The 22600-nt window shown below is 37.9% G+C and overlaps 1 protein-coding gene across 2 annotated transcripts in view; it reads right to left on the bottom strand.

Moving 5' to 3' along the window:
- LOC126458513 (uncharacterized) overlaps positions 1-22600 on the bottom strand; it is a 199339-nt gene that overhangs the window by 113774 nt on the left and 62965 nt on the right. For both annotated transcript variants that reach the window (XM_050095611.1, XM_050095610.1), the window contains exon 2: positions 6087-6158. In XM_050095611.1, the coding sequence (XP_049951568.1) occupies positions 6087-6158 (72 nt within the window). The remainder of the gene's footprint in view (positions 1-6086; positions 6159-22600) is intronic.

The following is a 22600-nucleotide window of genomic DNA, read 5'->3' as shown; positions in this document are numbered from 1 at the left end:
TTGCTGGGCGTTGTTTTTATGAAAATATGCTTACATGATCCGGTATAAGCCCACCGCCCACCATGCTAATGTGGACGCTTTGTCACGTCTCCCAGCAGGCCCCGATCCTTCCTTTGACCAACAGGAGGTCCTCTGCTTTCACACTGATTCCGCCCACCGGGATGCACAGGACGGTCTGCCTCTTATGGCTGCTCACATTGTCGTGGCTACCTGCTGCGACCCTATCTTGTGGCACGTTCTCCACTAAGTGGTCCACGGGTGGCCCTCCTATGTTACTCGTCGGAGGCAGTCCAATTTCAGACCCTGGCGCCACCTGTCCCACAGGCTGTCCGTGATCGATGATGTCCTTCTGTTGGCCACGTAGTCAGATGCCCATCTGGTGGTCATTCCTCTGGATTTGCGGCTTCAGGTCCTCAGTTTGTTACACAGCGGGCACTGGGGTATGTCCCGTATGAAAGTTTTGGCTTGCCGGGACGTGTATTGGCCCGGCATCAAAATGGTTCAAATGGCTCTGAGCACTATGGGACTTAACTTCTGAGGTCATCAGTCACCTAGAACTTAGAACTACTTAAACCTAACTAACCTAAGGACATCACACACATCGATGCCCCTGGCAGGATTCAAACCTGCGACCATAGCGGTCAGCCTGGCATCAATGGCAATAATGACCACCTAGTCCGTGGGTGCACTGTATGTGCGCGTCACCAGGCAAGCCCCCCCTGTCATTTACACCCTGGCTTGTGCCTCGCCAGCCCTGGGATCGCATCCATATCGAATTTGCGGGCCCATTTTTGGGGACCATGTTGTTACTTATCGTTGATGCCTACTCCATGTACCCATATGTCATCCGCATGGCATCCACCACCACAGAGGCTACACTCATGGCCCTGGCCCACGTTCACGCCATTGAGGGCCTGTCACACACGTTGGTCTCCGATAATGGTCCCCAATTCATGGCGTCCTCCTTCCAAGACTTCTGTCGGGCCAACGGTATCAAACATATCCGTAACCCCCCTTTTCACCCCTTGTCCAGTGTCTCGGTGGAGAGGCTTGTCTGCACTTTTAAACAACAGTTGACAAAGGCAGTCGACACATCTTCAACCACATCGGCCCTCACCCTGTTTTTGAGCACCTGTTGCACTATGCCATTGATGGATGCAGTCCAGCAGAGCTCCTTCATGGGCGACAACCGTAAATCCTGCTCCATTTGCTGATGCCATCCCCCTCCCACCTCCACTCCTGGCCCTCGCAGCATTATGACCCCAGCACAGCTGTGTGATCCTGCGAGTACGGGCGCAAGGCGGGTTGGACGCCCGCCACGGTCGTCGCAGTCCATGGGTGGCGTGTGATGTCCGTGCAGACGTTGAAAGGGTTGGAGCACTGCCATCATAATCAGCTCCACCCGCATGCCCCCATGGGACTCACGCTGCCGCATCCTCCCCTACCTCTTTCGGGTACAGACGTGGTCCTCGAGTTGCCACCCCTGCCCCCAGTTGCCGTCTCCCCGTGGGCCTGCCGCCAGCCCTTCCTGCCCCGGGTGGATTGGCAGCTCCTTCCCCCAACCTGGACACAGGGCCGGCTGTCATGGATACCTCAGGCATCCCTTCCTCCTCACCAACAGCGGTTGATGAGCCCGGCTCTTCTCCCTACTGCCGCCCTCCACAGCACCGTCCCAGGCGTTTCCATCCCTACACCCAAGTTTCAGGGGGGAGGGATCTGGTACGGCACACCACAGAATTTGAATCTGCACCAGACATCATGGGCATCGAAGACCCCTAGAGGTCTCTGCACCATCGCACCGAAAGAGGTCTCTGAAGTTGTGGCTACACTTCTGTAATTCTGACTGCGATACTTCATCATATACACCAGACTCTTATCAACTGAGCACTTCCTTGCCTATATAAGTGTTGGATTAATGGAAGTGCCGGATTATTGAGAGTGTCTTAAATTCAGCGTAAAAATTTAGTTATTATACTTTATTAAATCCAAAGACACATTCATTTTCATTGAAAACTTTGTCCTTGAGTGTGTACATATCCAGTAGTATCACTCACTAAGAAACATGTTCCAAGCTTGTAGTCATCACAATGATGATAAGTAATGGCAGTATGCTTTTATCACACAATGGCTTTACAAGCATTATGTCAATACTGCACATGTCTGATTGTTGCATAATGTACTCCAGAAAGATGTCTGCTGCTTCGGCACCAGCAGTGTGAGATGTCTTTACGTTCTTGCCTCCTATGTCCTTCTCTTTGTCACTTCCATTACAACTTCCCTAAAAACTGAACCTCAGTTCAACTTATAGAGTTTTTGCTTGAGGTTTAGCATAATACGTCTCCTTTTAGACGCCATGATGCTGAAACTTAAAGAAAGCCATAATTCCAACATGTATTGTATTGTTTAACATTATAATTAACTGACAACTTTGTTGCACATGACAATTAATCATTGTATGTGCCATTTCTGCTTGAGCAACTAGAGGGCAGATTGTGGGCTGGGTTAATGAAAGGCTGGGTTACTGAGAGCCAGATTTGCGAAGGTTTAGTGTATTCCTACACTGTCAGTCTTTGTCCATGAAATTTTGCAGTTGTTTCACATAATGGGGATGAGTTCTTATTGCTTCTAATCTTGTTGAAGCAACAAATACAATTTCCATTGCAAAATGGACACTGAATTCACCACACTTGACTGAAGTATGGCAGGTCCATTGAGAAGATATAAAGATAAATGTTAAAACATAGAAAACGAATTTCTTTAGCTCAGACTGCTATCGACTCTACTTAGGGTAAGAAGAATAAAGATTTGTTGCAAGTTACTGCCAGTTTCTGTGACACTCTGAATTCAGTATTATACTCAGTATGTTTGACTGGAAAGATTCTGTTCTAAGACACCCGGTTACTGGGATCACAATGGTATGAAATCTTGCCGCATCAACTTGTCACACTGGTTTATATGGCTGTCGACACTTCCTGATCTATCCAATATATTTTTGCTCAGGTAGATCACAATATCAGACAACAGATGTCTGCACATTCATATTTTAAGTGATGTTTCTTACCAACAGTAAGGTGTTACACTATATATCACTTGTGAGGGCAACAGAAACCTGCATACACATGAAATTCAGTAAAAACCATTTAACATCCATCAAAAGAGTAACACTACTACACCAGGAACTGATGCCTGCAGTGTTGGTTATAAGTGTTGCAATATTACTACATGACTACCAACTGGGATATTAGCAACACAATTTTAGGAATCTTTCCTCCATAGCTCTTGCATGGGTACCAGGAAAACACTTGTTTGCAATAGTCAACAACATTATGACCACTTCACAATCGTGTTGGAGACACTATTCTGGAGGAACGACACTGCTGATCCCAGAATGGATTTTCGCTCTGCAGCAGAGTGTATGCTCATGTGAAACTTCCTGGCAGATTAAAACTATGTATGAGATCAGGACTTGAATCTAGGATCTTTGCCTTTCACGGGCAAGTGCTCCACTGACTCAGCTATCCAAGCATGACTCACCAAATGCTGTCAGAGCTTTACTTCTACTAGTACCTAGTTTACTACTGTCCAAACTTCCCAGGAATTCTCCTGCATACCTTGTAGGACTAGCACTCCTGGAAGAAATGATACTCCAGAGACATGGTCATGTCCCACAAGGTACGCTAGAGAACTTCTATGATTTTTGTAAGGGAGGAGATGAGGTACTGGTGGAAGTAAAGTTATGACAGTGAGTCATGCTTGGATAGCTCAGTCGGCAGAACAAATGGCCACAAAAAACAAAAGTTCCAGGTTTGACTCCTAGTCAGGCATGCAGGTTTAATCTGCCAGGCAGTTTCAATACTGCTGTTTACCTCACAATAAGGGACTCCCACAACCTCTTTGAGTATAAACTGCCTGGAGGCATGTACCAACATGGTATCACTGGCTAGGTGATGAAGGTTACAAAAAGCTTCACCCTTTTCACATGTCCATATCCTAAGATAATTAACAGACCCTACCAGTTCTTGCTGATGGCTACTATATAACACTGCAGATGTTCTTCACTTCCACATGAAACTTGTAAACAAAGATTTTCTGTGACGAATGTACTACTAGAGATGAATTGAAAGAGCTTTGTTCATTGTGGATTAAATCAGTAGAGACATGATGTTGTGTCCCAGAAATCACATTATTAATAGAAGATCGACTGCTATCCAGTAATTCTAAAATGAAAAATCTAAACCCATATTTACATGATGACTTGCTTCAGTGATGAGGTTATCTCCAATATCCAGAGCTAACTTCAGAACCATGTAATCCACTCATTTTTTAAGAAAACAATCCGTTCATTAACCTTTTGTTCATGAATATCCATATTTGCTTGTACTGCACTGAAGTTTTTTTCATTATTAAAGCTGTCCCCTATCACTGACTACCACACAACAAAATTCACAACACTGTACACTGTGAAATAGAGGTTCTACTATCAGCATGCCTTTCAAATCCATTGAATTCTTCATAATCAACTTTGCTCAACCTTTATTTTAAAAAACAAATGAATCTACAATCAATAGATACACTGTAAATAGTCTTCACGGGTTTGCCATCGGATCACGTTGGCTAGGTAGCCACCAGCAGGGTTGAACCACCTGAAGATGTCAGACAGTAGCTCCAAGGAAATATTGTGGAATATGCACAATGTGATCTGGCAGCAAACCTGACAAGACTATTTACGACATATCCACCGGGAAAGCTTGAAGAGTCACAATATATACAGGGTGATTCAAAAAGAATACCACAACTTTAGGAATTTAAAACTCTGCAACGACAAAAGGCAGAGCTAAGCACTATCTGTCGGCGAATTAAGGGAGCTATAAAGTTTCATTTAGTTGTACATTTGTTCGCTTGAGGCGCTGTTGACTAGGCGTCAACGTCAGTTGATGCGAAGATGGCGACCGCTCAACAGAAAGCTTTTTGTGTTATTGAGTACGGCAGAAGTGAATCGACGACAGTTGTTCAGCGTGCATTTCGAACGAAGTATGGTGTTAAACCTACTGATAGGTGCTGTATTAAACGTTGGTATAAACAGTTTACAGAGAATGGGTGTTTGTGCAAAGGGAAAAGTTCTGGACGGCCGAGAACGAGTGATGAAAATGTAGCACGCATCCAGCAAGCATTTGTTCGCAGCCCAGGAAAATCGACTCGCAGAGCTAGCAGAGAGCTGCAAATTCCACAATCAACTGTATGGAGAGTCCTACGAAAAAGGTTAGTTATGAAACCTTATCCCGAGGCGATGGATCGGCCGCCAGGCAGCCCGTGACAGAGCACTTCATCACTGGCCTCCAAGAAGCCCTGATCTTACCCCCTGCGATTTTTTCTTATGGGGGTATATTAAGGATATGGTGTTTCGGCCACCTCTCCCAGCTACCATTGATGATTTGAAACGAGAAATAACAGCAGCTATCCAAACTGTTACGCCTGATATGCTACAGAGAGTGTGGAAAGAGTTGGAGTATCGGGTTGATATTGCTCGAGTGTCTGCAGGGGGCCATATTGAACATCTCTGAACTTGTTTTTGAGTCAAAAAAAACCTTTTTAAATACTCTTTGTAATGATGTATAACAGAAGGTTATATTATGTTTCTTTCATTAAATACACATTTTTAAAGTTGTGGTATTCTTTTTGAATCACCCTGTACACTGTTCTACTTAATGGTGTGGTAACTAGAGCCATAGATCTGGAGCTCATTACTGCCACCATGGCAGATAAGGTGTCTGCCATACTATTTATAATAGCAACACTCCGAATCCACTAACATGTTATCCAAAAAGATATAACCTGGAAGTTTGTAGCTCCTTGAGCAACGAGTGGGGAAGGGAGAGGGGGGGGGGGGGGGGCACAGGGGCGTACCAAATGTTTTTACCTACATTCTTACACAATGATTGCCCAGTAAATTATAAATGGAAAAGTCTTCTTTTATTTAAGGTACTCAGTATTGGAATAAGTGTGTAAAAAATATATGCTCAGCAAAAGAAAAACTTAGGTTTCAAAACAATGAAACACATTAACTTTAAAAAGTACACTGTACATACATAGAAAAAATTCCTGCGATAAATGGTTGGCACCAATTTTCCTCATTTTTGATGTCAGCAAGTATTTCGTCCCTGTAACATAATAATCACAGTTTTTAGAATACATGGAAAAATATATACAAATGCAAGATAAATAGAATCCAAACTATAATGAGAAGAGAAACCAAGTCATATCATTAGAATATTTAAGTAAAACAAATTATTCTCCTCAATGTACACATACAAAAGGCAACAAAAAGAGTAAAATAAAGAGAAGAAAAACCAAGTCATACTCGTCCAACTTTTAACTGAAATCAAGTAACCACCCATCAAAACACACACACACACACACACACACACACACACACACACACACACATACAAAGGTGTGTGCATGCGCCACAGACCCCCATTAAAGAGAAAAAGGCTCACGGATGCATAACAAAGTAATGAAAAGCTTTATCAGTTACAAAGTACACAAAACCACAATACCGATTTCAAGAAAAATGGAGAGGGGACCTAAGTGGAACTACAGAGGAATGAATTTCAAGGTTTAGATGAAAATATGTATGCTTCTTATTCCATAAACATTTGGTAACATTGGGCTACTAGAGACCATTTCAGTAACCTAAACATTTTAAACAAGTGTGAAAAAGCATTTAACAGTGTTGAAATGAAATGTATTATAAAAGAAGAATAACACAGTTAAACAGGTTGATTGAAGACATTTTTATGGTTGATATAAAATGCTGCCAGCAAGGAAAGAGGAGTGTGTCTGGACAACTGAGAATGTGAGACCAGGTACAAGTCAGCTGACGCCATTTTCTGGCCTTAACTAATGTTTTGCTAGACAGTGACACTGTATTTATAGACTCTGCCAAACAGCGAATCAGACAGCTTGTACTGTTGTGCAAGTCGATTATGCCTATATGTAAGATTGTTAGATCAAAGCTACACTTCAGCGTCTAATGATTGGTATACTTATTTAGCCAAGTGAACTATCTTACTAGAGAAACTTTCTGAACTAAGTTTTATCATTGTTTTTCACACAGAAACTTTATTGCCAAAAACATATATAAGAAGGCATCATAAACTATACACTTTGCACTATTTTTGAAAATAGTCGCCACCAACTCTTATTCTTATGCAAGTTGACTATGCCTGTGTGTACAATTGCTAGAATGAAGCTACACCAAAGACTGGTATACTTATTTAATGAAGTGAAACTTTGCTATCATATAGGTGTACAAAATTTGCAAAAATTTAATTTTTATATTCAGTCCCACAAGAGATAACTAGCCCCAAACTTTACAAAAAATAAATATTTTCAAATTTCTTGCTCTATATGAGTGTTCTTGTTCTAAGGCTAGTAGTTTACGATACCTAGCTGGTGGAAAAAAACCGCTGATATATCACTGCTTGGTTCTTATTTATGGGTCTAAAAAGTGGTTTTTCTAAATTTTCAGTACCAAACTTTGGAGTCCATTTCAACTGGTTCTTTTTGAATTTAGGGTATTTTGAGTTCTAAACAATGTTGTAGACTTTTCTAAAAACAATCATGTCAACTGCAATGTTGTAACTTAACCCAGTGCGGAGATATTCAAGTTTATGTTAATGTCTCCAAACTGAAAAACCGTTGTGCGCTTACAAATAAAAATGGCTGCCATTCAGTAACAGTGCAAGGTAACTTCGTTTAAAAACTGCTTTTAACTTCTCAATTATAGTGTAATCACATATTTCAAAAACCAAAATATTTAAAAACAGTTAAGCAACCAGCTTAATTTTTATTGGATCACTTCAAATGTACTGACCCTATATATCTTGTCAGTTTTATTTTCTGAATTGTGGAAGAATAATGTTACTGTTTTGTTTTCATTCACCATCAATTCTTTCACTTTAAAAAAATTTAAAAAGCCACATTGGGAGTTTCTTAGACATGGTCCTAAAGGAGTTTCTTACAAATAAATGTTTTTATAGTATTAAGGAATTCCTTTCATAGGAGTAGAACACTTTCATTTTTTAAAATTATATTTACATCTAAAAGTTGTATAATTATTTCTTTTATTTTTATTGTTTGTAGTTTTCCCACAAGATTACAACATGGAGTGTGTGATATGTCCACAATTCAAATCCTTGTATTTGTCTATGAAGAATAAATACAGTAAAAATAACTATTACGAGTTAGTAGTCTATGGCAATTTCAATGAGATTTTCTAAATGATTCTGATAAGAAAAATGATCTGGAAACAATGGAAGGAGTATACAGAGGGTGTATACAAGGGCGATGTACTTGAGGACAATATTATGGAAATGGAAGAGGATGTAGATGAAATGGGAGATACGATACTGTGTGAAGAGTTTGACAGAGCACTGAAAGACCTAAGTTGAAACAAGGCCCTGGGAGTACACAACAGTCCATTAGAACTACTGACAGCCTCGGGAGAGCCAGTCCTGACAAAACTCTACCATCTGGTGATCAAAATGTATGAGACAGGCGAAATACCCTCAGACTTCAAGAAGAATATAATAATTCCAATCCCAAAGAAAGCAGGCGTTGACAGATGTGAAAATTACCGAACTATCAGTTAAATAAGTCACGGCTGCAAAATACTAACGCGAATTCTGTACAGACAAATGGAAAAACTGGTAGAAGCTGACCTTGGGGAAGATCAGTTTGGATTCTGCAGAATTATTGGAACACGTGAGGCAATACTGACCCTACGACTTATCTTAGAAGATAGATTAAGAGAAGTCAAACCTACATTTCAAGCATTTGTAGACTTAGAGAAAGCTTTTGACAATGTTGACTGGAATACTCTCTTTCAAATTCTGAAGGTGGCAGGGATAAAATACAGGGGGCAAAAGGCCATTTACAATTTGTACAGAAACCAGATGGCAGTTATAAGAGGTGAGGGGCATAAAAGGTAAGCAGTCGTTGGGAAGGGAGTGAGACAGGGTTGTAGCCTATCCCCGATGTTATCCAATCTCTATATTGAGCAAGCAGTAAAGGAAACAAAAGAAAAACTCGGAGTAGGTATTAAAATCCATGGAGAAGAAATAAAAACTTTGAGGTTTGCCGATGACATTGTAATTCCGTCAGAGACAGCAAAGGACTTGGAAGAGCAGCTGAACGGAATGGGCAGTGTCTTGAAAGGAGGAGATAAGATGAACTTCAATAAAAGCAAAATGAGAACAATGGAATGTAGTCAAATTAAGTCAGGTGATGCTGAGGGAATTAGATTAGGAAATGAGACACTTAAAGTAGTAAATGAGTTTTGCTTTTTGGAGAGCAAAATAACTGATGATGGTCGAAGTAGAGAGGATATTAATGTAGACTGGCAATGGCAAGGAAAGTGTTTCTGAAGAAGAGAAATTTGTTAACATCGAGTATCGATTTAAGTGTCAGGAAGTCGTTTCTGAAAGTATTTGTATGGAGTGTAGCCATGTATGGAAATGAAACGTGGACGATAAATAGTTTAGACAAGAAGAGAATAGAAGCTTTCGAAATGTGGTGCTACAGAAGAATGCTGAAATTAGATCTGTAGATTACATAACTAATGAGGAGGTATTGAACAGAATTGAGCAGAAGAGAAATTTGTGGCACAACTTGACTAGAAGAAGGGATCGGTTGGTAGGACATGTACTGAGGCATCAAGGAATCATCAATTTAGTATTTGAGGGCAGTGTGGAGGGTAAAAATCGTAAAGGGAGACCAAGAGGTGAATGCACTAAGCAGATTCAGGAGGATGTAGGTTGCAGTAGGTACTGGGAGATGAAGAATCTTTCACAGGATAGATTAGCATGGAAATCTGCATAAAACCAGTCTCTGGACTGAAGACCACAACAACAACAACCACCACCCAGAATCCCAAATATGTCGGTATGTGTTCTTCAGAAGAAGGACTCCTGGCTAAAAGCTTATTTGTTTATCAGTCTTTTTTTGATGCCTGTCCATGTTTCAACATCTCTACTATAGGGTTAGTTCGGATAAATAAGATAGTGCCTCATAGTACTGATAATCCACAGTGGAAATCAGTTACAGTTATTTGACTCCAAAAACAATTTTTTTAAAAATAATTTATAAGAGATCATCTGGGATGAAGTTTATATAGAACCAAATGCTGAAATAAAATTTAATCTATTCCATGATTAATTTCTAGCATTATTTGAAAATGGCTTTCCACATAAGCTTGTCAGAAAAAAACCTAGAGGGATTAAAGTATCTTGTGAAAGGAACTGGTGGATGTATCTGTTGGTAATAACAAGTAGAGATCCTGCAGCAGTAGCCTTTAAAAACACCTTGAAGGAAGTGCTACAAAACAATGCCAAGGCTATTGCCAAACAAGTTGAATGAAGCAACAAAAGATCTGGGCATCCCTCTCACAAGCTGAATGATGATGATGATGATGATAATAATAATAATAATGGTTTATTTGTCCATATTAACTTTTACAATCATGGACATAGTCAGTCAGTACATACATCTATAATATAAAAATGAATCGCAAAATGTGTTGGTAAGCGCATAACTCAACAACGCCTCGACCAATTTGGCCAAATCTTTTTTTAAAATGTTCGTTGAAGTTCAAGGATGGTTTTTACGGCGAGAAAAATTAGAATTATTGCTGGAAAAACCCTAAAAATAGCCCTTTTCTTTTTCCTATACAAATGATTTGTAACTAAAACGTAGTCAATTTGAGCTTTATTGCTATGGTATAAAGTTCATATTAAAATGAATCGCAAAATGTGTTGGTAAGCGCATAACTCAACAACGCCTCGACCAATTTGGCCAAATCTTTTTTTAAAATGTTCGTTGAAGTTCAAGGATGGTTTTAGAATTATTGCTGGAAAAACCCTAAAAATAGCCCTTTTCTTTTTCCTATACAAATGATTTGTAACTAAAACGTAGTCAATTTGAGCTTTATTGCTATGGTATAAAGTTCATATTAAATTACAAGCACTCACTGTTGTCTAAGCAATGTAGGTGTGTTCCTAACGTCAAAGATCATATCTATCAAAACAATGTGCGTGTGTGCGTTGGAGCACAGAATACATAGTTGGAGAAGTTGAATGTCGCGTTCCGAAACTCGCGTTTCTTTTGTATTAGTTTCGGCACGCGAGATAAAATGCATCAGTTTCCACGTCATTACATCAGTCAAACAAAAATCGCGTTACAATTCGTACGGCTTAAAAGGATTTGACTTCAAGTCATATAAAATTTAAAAAAAAAAAAAAGTTGTCTGTGACCTAATCTACTGAGTTTGCTTTTGTCAACTGATACACGAAACAAATTCGTGTTTTGTGCAGAGTGTTTACTTAGTTAGTGTTTGTTTAGTTCGTGATTAGTGAAAAACTAATTTATATTTGATATGCCTCCTATAAGACGAAGCAATTTAGGTAGAAGAACCAGAAATGCTACAAACCAAGCTAATTACCGATCTAATCATACGGCACAAGAACGTGACGACGGAAATGAACGTGAAAGAACTCGGATATCACAAACGCGTGAAGCGCGAGCGCGACATTCAACTAATAATCGCGCAAGTTTGAATCGAGCTGCTTTCAGTTACGATGTGTCAATTGACTACAGTAACTACCAGTGTTGTTATTGGTTCTATGAACTCGGTTTGCTCACACTGTAAGGCATTAAAATACAAAAACGAAGCCAATGGATTGTGTTGCGCAAATGGTAAAGTGAAATTGATACCATTGGACCCACCACCAGAACCATTGTACTCATTGGTTTCAGGAATAGGAACAGATTCTATACACTTTTTGACACATATCCAACAATATAACAATTGCTTTCAAATGACTTCATTTGGGGCAACAAATGTAGTTCGGGAAAATTTTATGCCAACTTTCAAGGTATGTATTATAGCAGTTACTCATAATTATTTTAGCGAACAAAATTTTCTGTCACAAAAGTTAAGATGTGTCACTAATCTTCAATTTCTTAATCACTTATATATCACTTAGTCATCATATTATATGGTGATTCAGTTTCAGTGACACTTTTATTATATTTTATATTTGATAGATATTAGTTCAAACTAAATATATACTTTTTAAGATCAAATATTATTTAAGTTTGATCACTGACAATCCATTAATTTATACCACACCATAATATTTTATTTTATTTACAGATACAAGGGCAAATATATCACAGAGCAGGTTCACTGTTACCAGTGTCAGATAGCGACAACAAATTCCTGCAAATTTATTTTATGGGCAATTCACCACAAGAAATTGATCTGCGTTGTGCACATAACAATTTAGTAAAGAGGTCTATTGTAGAACAATTACAAACTTTATTTCATCAACACAATCAATTGATTATATTGTTTAAAACTGCCCTGGATCTGATGCCATCCGATAATCACAAAATTGTAATCAGAGCTGATAAAACACCTGCAGGTCAACATACAAGACGTTTTAATGCACCAACTATTGATGAAGTTGCTATCGTTGTAGTTGGAGAAAACTTGGAATCCCGTGATATTGTTTTACATCGTCGGAATGATCAATTACAACGTATAAAGGAAACACACCGCTCATATGATGCACTGCAATATCCCATTATATTTTGGCAAGGTGAAGATGGCTACGATTTCTCAATAAAAATGATAAATCCCATTACAGGTAACTAAAATATTAATTTAGCTATGGCGATAATATCTCAGTCATTATATTATGTATTTTAATTTTATATTTGAATGTTATTAAAAGAAAATCTATTTACAGGTTCTGAAACCAACAAAAAAGTCAGTTCAATGAACTATTATTCATACCGCCTAATGATTCGGGAAAATGAAGAAAATCACATATTGAAATGTCGGCGATTATATCACAAATATGTTGTTGACATGTATGTAAAAATTGAAACGGAGAGATTAACATTCATCAGGTTGAATCAAACCAAACTCCGATCTGAAGAGTATATTCACCTTCGAGATGCGATTAATACTGATGGAAATGCACAGAATGTCGGTCGGATGACTATTCTTCCAGCAACATACATCGGAAGCCCTCGGCATATGCACGAATATGCTCAAGATGCCATGTCGTATGTTCGTCATTATGGTACAGCAGATTTGTTCATCACATTTACATGCAATCCGCAATGGATAGAAATCAAGCAGGAGTTATTCCCTGGGCAATCACCCATTGATCGTCATGATATTACAGCCAGAGTCTTTAGACAAAAGTTGAAATCTTTAATGGATTTCATCGTAAAACATAATGTGTTTGGTGAGACACGCTGCTGGATGTATTCTGTGGAGTGGCAGAAACGAGGATTGCCACATGCACACATTTTGATTTGGTTGGTTGAAAAGATAAGGCCAAATGAAGTTGATGCAGTGATATCAGCTGAAATCCCTAATGTACAAGTAGATCCTGGATTGCATGAGGTAGTTATCAAAAACATGATACATGGTCCCTGTGGAACTCTTAATCAAAATTCACCGTGTATGATGGATGGTAAATGTTCAAAACGATATCCACGGACATTAATATCGGAAACAATTACTGGTAATGACGGTTATCCATTGTATCGTCGCAGATCGACAGCAGACAATGGAAAATCAACAATTGTCAAATTAAATCAACAAGATATTGAAATAGATAATCGTTGGATTGTTCCATATTCACCCATTTTATCAAAGACATTCAAAGCACACATCAACGTTGAATCTTGCCATTCAGTGAAATCTATTAAATACATTTGCAAATATGTAACCAAAGGGAGTGATATGGCTGTGATTGGAATTGGTGCAGAGAATTCCAATGATGAAGTTACCCAATACCAAATGGGCCGCTATGTCAGTAGTAATGAAGCAGTTTGGCGAATATTTTCTTTTCCTATTCATGAGAGACACCCTTCTGTTGTTCACTTAGCTGTGCATTTAGAAAATGGACAAAGAGTGTATTTTACAGCACAGAACGCAGTACAAAGAGCTGCTCAGCCACCATCTACTACATTAACCAGTTTTTTTGAGACATGCCAAAACGATCATTTCGCACAAACATTGCTATATTCTGAAATGCCAAAATATTATACCTGGAATCAATCCTCAAGGAGATTTATACGACGGAAACAAGGAAAACCAGTTCCAGGATATACAGATGTATATTCCACCGATGCGATTGGCCGGATTTATTCAGTACATCCAAGCAATGATGAATGTTTTTATTTACGACTGCTATTAGTCAATGTATGTGACCCAACATCATTCCAACAGTTACGAACTGTTCATGGTGAATTGTGTGGATCCTACAGAGAAGCCTGTCAACGTTTGCAATTGCTTGAAAATGACGCTCATTGGGAGCAAACTCTCAATGATGCTGTAATATCATCACACGCTCATCAAATACGAACACTGTTTTCTATAATCATATCTACATGCTTCCCATCAAACCCAATTGATTTGTGGATCAAGTACAAAGATTATATGTGTGATGATATTTTGTATCAAATACGGAATAGAATGGGAAATCCAAATATACAAATCAGTGAAGAAATTTACAATGAAGCATTGATTTCAATTGAGGACATGTGCTTGATAATGTCAAACAAACTATTAATTCAATTAGGCCTGACCGCGCCCAATCGTCCAATGCATGACGCTTTTAACCAAGAGTTGCATCGAGAAAAACTGTATGATCTCAACGCTTTGAAAGAATTAATTCAAACAAATCTTCCACTGTTAACTGAACAACAGAAGTATGTATTTGAAACTCTTATGAAAGTAACAAATGATGAAACTGGAGGGATTTACTTCTTAGATGCACCTGGTGGTACAGGAAAAACTTTTTTGATTTCATTAATATTAGCAACAATTCGCTCACAAAATAAAATTGCACTTGCACTCGCTTCATCAGGAATCGCAGCAACTTTGCTTGAAGGTGGTCGAACAGCCCATTCAGCACTAAAATTGCCATTAAATATGCAAAGCAATGAAACTCCAACCTGCAACGTTTCGAAGAACTCTGCAATGGCAAAGGTTTTGCAGCAATGTAAATTAATTGTTTGGGATGAATGCACGATGGCACATAAAAAATCTTTGGAGGCTTTAGACAGAACCTTAAAAGATCTACGGAGCAATAATAACCGATTTGGTGGTGCAATGATTTTATTAGCAGGAGATTTTCGTCAAACATTGCCAGTGATTCCACGATCAACGCCAGCTGATGAACTCAATGCATGTGTAAAGTCCTCCAATTTGTGGAAACATGTCAAAGTACTTCATTTAAGCAAGAATATGCGTGTCGAGTTGCGAAATGACCAATCTGGAAACATATTCTCTAAACAACTCATTGACATTGGTAATGGCAAATTTCCTATAGACATGTTGACTGGCTGCATTAACTTTCCTCAAAGTTTTTGTCAGTTAACTCGATCAAAAGATGAACTTATTCAGAAGGTGTTTCCAGATGTTTCTCAAAATTACAGAAACCATGATTGGTTGAGCGAACGAGCTATACTGGCTGCAAAAAACATAGATGTAAATGAATTAAATTTCAAAATTCAAGAACAAATTACAGGCGAATTGAGGATATATAAATCAGTTGATTCTGCTACTAATCAAGATGATGTAGTCAACTATCCACCGGAATTTTTAAACTCGCTGGATTTGCCAGGATTGCCACCTCACAATCTTCAATTAAAGGTTGGATCGGTGGTTATAATGTTGCGAAATATCAACCAACCGCGTCTTTGCAACGGTACACGGTTAGCGATAAAAAAATTACTAAACAATGTGATAGAAGCAACTATACTCAAAGGAAAGTATAAAGGAGAAGATGTTCTCATACCGCGCATCCCAATGATTCCGACTGATGTGCCATTTGAGTTTAAACGACTACAGTTTCCAGTGCGGCTTGCTTTTGCTATGACTATAAACAAGTCCCAGGGGCAATCATTAAGTGTTTGTGGTATTAATCTAGAAAACCCATGTTTCGCACATGGTCAATTGTATGTTGCCTGTTCCCGTGTTGGAAAACCATCAGATTTGTTTATCTATGCGCCAGGTAATCAAACAAAAAACATCGTATACCACAAAGCACTACAATGATAATAATAATAATTATGATTCACATGATTAACAATAAAGCGATTACTTACTTTTAAATCCTTATATATGTTTTATTTAACTATTTTTTATTCACAACGCCCTATCACCAGGGTGACGGTTATGTTCAGGAGAATTTTTTTAAATACGTAGGCAAAAAAACTGCCATATTACAAATCTTTTTGACAGGACGAAGTCTATCGGGTCAGCTAGTCTATAATATAAAAATGAATCGCAAAATGTGTTGGTAAGCGCATAACTCAACAACATCTCGACCAATTTGGCCAAATCTTTTTTTAAAATGTTCGTTGAAGTTCAAGGATGGTTTTTACGGCGAGAAAAATTAGAATTATTGCTGGAAAAACCCTAAAAATAGCCCTTTTCTTTTTCCTATACAAATGATTTGTAACTAAAACGTAGTCAATTTGAGCTTTATTGCTATGGTATAAAGTTCATATTAAAATGAATCGCAAAATGTGTTGGTAAGCGCATAACTCAACAACGCCTCGACCAATTTGGCCAAATCTTTTTTTAAAATGTTCGTTGAAGTTCAAGGATGGTTTTAGAATTATTGCTGGAAAAACCCTAAAAATAGCCCTTTTCTTTTTCCTATACAAATGATTTGTAACTAAAACGTAGTCAATTTGAGCTTTATTGCTATGGTATAAAGTTCATATTAAATTACAAGCACTCACTGTTGTCTAAGCAATGTAGGTGTGTTCCTAACGTCAAAGATCATATCTATCAAAACAATGTGCGTGTGTGCGTTGGAGCACAGAATACATAGTTGGAGAAGTTTAATGTCGCGTTCCGAAACTCGCGTTTCTTTTGTATTAGTTTCGGCACGCGAGATAAAATGCATCAGTTTCCACGTCATTACATCAGTCAAACAAAAATCGCGTTACAATTCGTACGGCTTAAAAGGATTTGACTTCAAGTCATATAAAATTTAAAAAAAAAAAAAAAAGTTGTCTGTGACCTAATCTACTGAGTTTGCTTTTGTCAACTGATACACGAAACAAATTCGTGTTTTGTGCAGAGTGTTTACTTAGTTAGTGTTTGTTTAGTTCGTGATTAGTGAAAAACTAATTTATATTTGATATGCCTCCTATAAGACGAAGCAATTTAGGTAGAAGAACCAGAAATGCTACAAACCAAGCTAATTACCGATCTAATCGTACGGCACAAGAACGTGACGACGGAAATGAACGTGAAAGAATTCGGATATCACAAATGCGTGAAGCGCGAGCGCGACATTCAACTAATAATCGCGCAAGTTTGAATCGAGCTGCTTTCAGTTACGATGTGTCAATTGACTACAGTAACTACCAATGTGTTGTTATTGGTTCTATGAACTCGGTTTGCTCACACTGTAAGGCATTAAAATACAAAAACGAAGCCAATGGATTGTGTTGCGCAAATGGTAAAGTGAAATTGATACCATTGGACCCACCACCAGAACCATTGTACTCATTGGTTTCAGGAATAGGAACAGATTCTATACACTTTTTGACACATATCCAACAATATAACAATTGCTTTCAAATGACTTCATTTGGGGCAACAAATGTAGTTCGGGAAAATTTTATGCCAACTTTCAAGGTATGTATTATAGCAGTTACTCATAATTATTTTAGCGAACAAAATTTTCTGTCACAAAAGTTAAGATGTGTCACTAATCTTCAATTTCTTAATCACTTATATATCACTTAGTCATCATATTATATGGTGATTCAGTTTCAGTGACACTTTTATTATATTTTATATTTGATAGATATTAGTTCAAACTAAATATATACTTTTTAAGATCAAATATTATTTAAGTTTGATCACTGACAATCCATTAATTTATACCACACCATAATATTTTATTTTATTTACAGATACAAGGGCAAATATATCACAGAGCAGGTTCACTGTTACCAGTGTCAGATAGCGACAACAAATTCCTGCAAATTTATTTTATGGGCAATTCACCACAAGAAATTGATCTGCGTTGTGCACATAACAATTTAGTAAAGAGGTCTATTGTAGAACAATTACAAACTTTATTTCATCAACACAATCAATTGATTATATTGTTTAAAACTGCCCTGGATCTGATGCCATCCGATAATCACAAAATTGTAATCAGAGCTGATAAAACACCTGCAGGTCAACATACAAGACGTTTTAATGCACCAACTATTGATGAAGTTGCTATCGTTGTAGTTGGAGAAAACTTGGAATCCCGTGATATTGTTTTACATCGTCGGAATGATCAATTACAACGTATAAAGGAAACACACCGCTCATATGATGCACTGCAATATCCCATTATATTTTGGCAAGGTGAAGATGGCTACGATTTCTCAATAAAAATGATAAATCCCATTACAGGTAACTAAAATATTAATTTAGCTATGGCGATAATATCTCAGTCATTATATTATGTATTTTAATTTTATATTTGAATGTTATTAAAAGAAAATCTATTTACAGGTTCTGAAACCAACAAAAAAGTCAGTTCAATGAACTATTATTCATACCGCCTAATGATTCGGGAAAATGAAGAAAATCACATATTGAAATGTCGGCGATTATATCACAAATATGTTGTTGACATGTATGTAAAAATTGAAACGGAGAGATTAACATTCATCAGGTTGAATCAAACCAAACTCCGATCTGAAGAGTATATTCACCTTCGAGATGCGATTAATACTGATGGAAATGCACAGAATGTCGGTCGGATGACTATTCTTCCAGCAACATACATCGGAAGCCCTCGGCATATGCACGAATATGCTCAAGATGCCATGTCGTATGTTCGTCATTATGGTACAGCAGATTTGTTCATCACATTTACATGCAATCCGCAATGGATAGAAATCAAGCAGGAGTTATTCCCTGGGCAATCACCCATTGATCGTCATGATATTACAGCCAGAGTCTTTAGACAAAAGTTGAAATCTTTAATGGATTTCATCGTAAAACATAATGTGTTTGGTGAGACACGCTGCTGGATGTATTCTGTGGAGTGGCAGAAACGAGGATTGCCACATGCACACATTTTGATTTGGTTGGTTGAAAAGATAAGGCCAAATGAAGTTGATGCAGTGATATCAGCTGAAATCCCTAATGTACAAGTAGATCCTGGATTGCATGAGGTAGTTATCAAAAACATGATACATGGTCCCTGTGGAACTCTTAATCAAAATTCACCGTGTATGATGGATGGTAAATGTTCAAAACGATATCCACGGACATTAATATCGGAAACAATTACTGGTAATGACGGTTATCCATTGTATCGTCGCAGATCGACAGCAGACAATGGAAAATCAACAATTGTCAAATTAAATCAACAAGATATTGAAATAGATAATCGTTGGATTGTTCCATATTCACCCATTTTATCAAAGACATTCAAAGCACACATCAACGTTGAATCTTGCCATTCAGTGAAATCTATTAAATACATTTGCAAATATGTAACCAAAGGGAGTGATATGGCTGTGATTGGAATTGGTGCAGAGAATTCCAATGATGAAGTTACCCAATACCAAATGGGCCGCTATGTCAGTAGTAATGAAGCAGTTTGGCGAATATTTTCTTTTCCTATTCATGAGAGACACCCTTCTGTTGTTCACTTAGCTGTGCATTTAGAAAATGGACAAAGAGTGTATTTTACAGCACAGAACGCAGTACAAAGAGCTGCTCAGCCACCATCTACTACATTAACCAGTTTTTTTGAGACATGCCAAAACAATCATTTCGCACAAACATTGCTATATTCTGAAATGCCAAAATATTATACCTGGAATCAATCCTCAAGGAGATTTATACGACGGAAACAAGGAAAACCAGTTCCAGGATATACAGATGTATATTCCACCGATGCGATTGGCCGGATTTATTCAGTACATCCAAGCAATGATGAATGTTTTTATTTACGACTGCTATTAGTCAATGTACGTGGCCCAACATCATTCCAACAGTTACGAACTGTTCATGGTGAATTGTGTGGATGCTACAGAGAAGCCTGTCAACGTTTGCAATTGCTTGAAAATGACGCTCATTGGGAGCAAACTCTCAATGATGCTGTAATATCATCACACGCTCATCAAATACGAACATTGTTTTCTATAATCATATCTACATGCTTCCCATCAAACCCAATTGATTTGTGGATCAAGTACAAAGATTATATGTGTGATGATATTTTGTATCAAATACGGAATAGAATGGGAAATCCAAATATACAAATCAGTGAAGAAATTTACAATGAAGCATTGATTTCAATTGAGGACATGTGCTTGATAATGTCAAACAAACTATTAATTCAATTAGGCCTGACCGCGCCCAATCGTCCAATGCATGACGCTTTTAACCAAGAGTTGCATCGAGAAAAACTGTATGATCTCAACGCTTTGAAAGAATTAATTCAAACAAATCTTCCACTGTTAACTGAACAACAGAAGTATGTATTTGAAACTCTTATGAAAGTAACAAATGATGAAACTGGAGGGATTTACTTCTTAGATGCACCTGGTGGTACAGGAAAAACTTTTTTGATTTCATTAATATTAGCAACAATTCGCTCACAAAATAAAATTGCACTTGCACTCGCTTCGTCGGGAATCGCAGCAACTTTGCTTGAAGGTGGTCGAACAGCCCATTCAGCACTAAAATTGCCATTAAATATGCAAAGCAATGAAACTACAACCTGCAACGTTTCGAAGAACTCTGCAATGGCAAAGGTTTTGCAGCAATGTAAATTGATTGTTTGGGATGAATGCACGATGGCACATAAAAAATCTTTGGAGGCTTTAGACAGAACCTTAAAAGATCTACGGAGCAATAATAACAGATTTGGTGGTGCAATGATTTTATTAGCAGGAGATTTTCGTCAAACATTGCCAGTGATTCCACGATCAACGCCAGCTGATGAACTCAATGCATGTGTAAAGTCCTCCAATTTGTGGAAACATGTCAAAGTACTTCATTTAAGCAAGAATATGCGTGTCGAGTTGCGAAATGACCAATCTGGAAACATATTCTCTAAACAACTCATTGACATTGGTAATGGCAAATTTCCTATAGACATGTTGACTGGCTGCATTAACTTTCCTCAAAGTTTTTGTCAGTTAACTCGATCAAAAGATGAACTTATTCAGAAGGTGTTTCCAGATGTTTCTCAAAATTACAGAAACCATGATTGGTTGAGCGAACGAGCTATACTGGCTGCAAAAAACATAGATGTAAATGAATTAAATTTCAAAATTCAAGAACAAATTACAGGCGAATTGAGGATATATAAATCAGTTGATTCTGCTACTAATCAAGATGATGTAGTCAACTATCCACCGGAATTTTTAAACTCGCTGGATTTGCCAGGATTGCCACCTCACAATCTTCAATTAAAGGTTGGATCGGTGGTTATAATGTTGCGAAATATCAACCAACCGCGTCTTTGCAACGGTACACGGTTAGCGATAAAAAAATTACTAAACAATGTGATAGAAGCAACTATACTCAAAGGAAAGTATAAAGGAGAAGATGTTCTCATACCGCGCATCCCAATGATTCCGACTGATGTGCCATTTGAGTTTAAACGACTACAGTTTCCAGTGCGGCGTGCTTTTGCTACGACTATAAACAAGTCCCAGGGGCAATCATTAAGTGTTTGTGGTATTAATCTAGAAAACCCATGTTTCGCACATGGTCAATTGTATGTTGCCTGTTCCCGTGTTGGAAAACCATCAGATTTGTTTATCTATGCGCCAGGTAATCAAACAAAAAACATCGTATACCACAAAGCACTACAATGATAATAATAAGAATTATGATTCACATGATTAACAATAAAGCGATTACTTACTTTTAAATCCTTATATAAGTTTTATTTAATTATTTTTTATTCACAACGCCCTATCACCAGGGTGACGGTTCTGTTCAGGAGAATTTCTTTAAATATGTAGGCAAAAAAACTGCCATATTACAAATCTTTTTGACAGGACGAAGTCTCTCGGGTCAGCTAGTCTATAATATAAAAATGAATCGCAAAATGTGTTGGTAAGCGCATAACTCAACAACGCCTCGACCAATTTGGCCAAATCTTTTTTTAAAATGTTCGTTGAAGTTCAAGGATGGTTTTAGAATTATTGCTGGAAAAACCCTAAAAATAGCCCTTTTCTTTTTCCTATACAAATGATTTGTAACTAAAACGTAGTCAATTTGAGCTTTATTGCTATGGTATAAAGTTCATATTAAATTACAAGCACTCACTGTTGTCTAAGCAATGTAGGTGTGTTCCTAATGTCAAAGATCATATCTATCAAAACAATGTGCGTGTGTGCGTTGGAGCACAGAATACATAGTTGGAGAAGTTTAATGTCGCGTTCCGAAACTCGCGTTTCTTTTGTATTAGTTTCGGCACGCGAGATAAAATGCATCAGTTTCCACGTCATTACATCA

This window comes from Schistocerca serialis, chromosome 2, assembly GCF_023864345.2.
Source record: "Schistocerca serialis cubense isolate TAMUIC-IGC-003099 chromosome 2, iqSchSeri2.2, whole genome shotgun sequence".
NCBI classification, from domain to species: Eukaryota; Metazoa; Arthropoda; class Insecta; order Orthoptera; family Acrididae; genus Schistocerca; species Schistocerca serialis.
The sequence above is the reverse complement of the archived record's forward strand: the minus strand, read 5'-3'. Positions and strand labels throughout refer to the sequence as shown.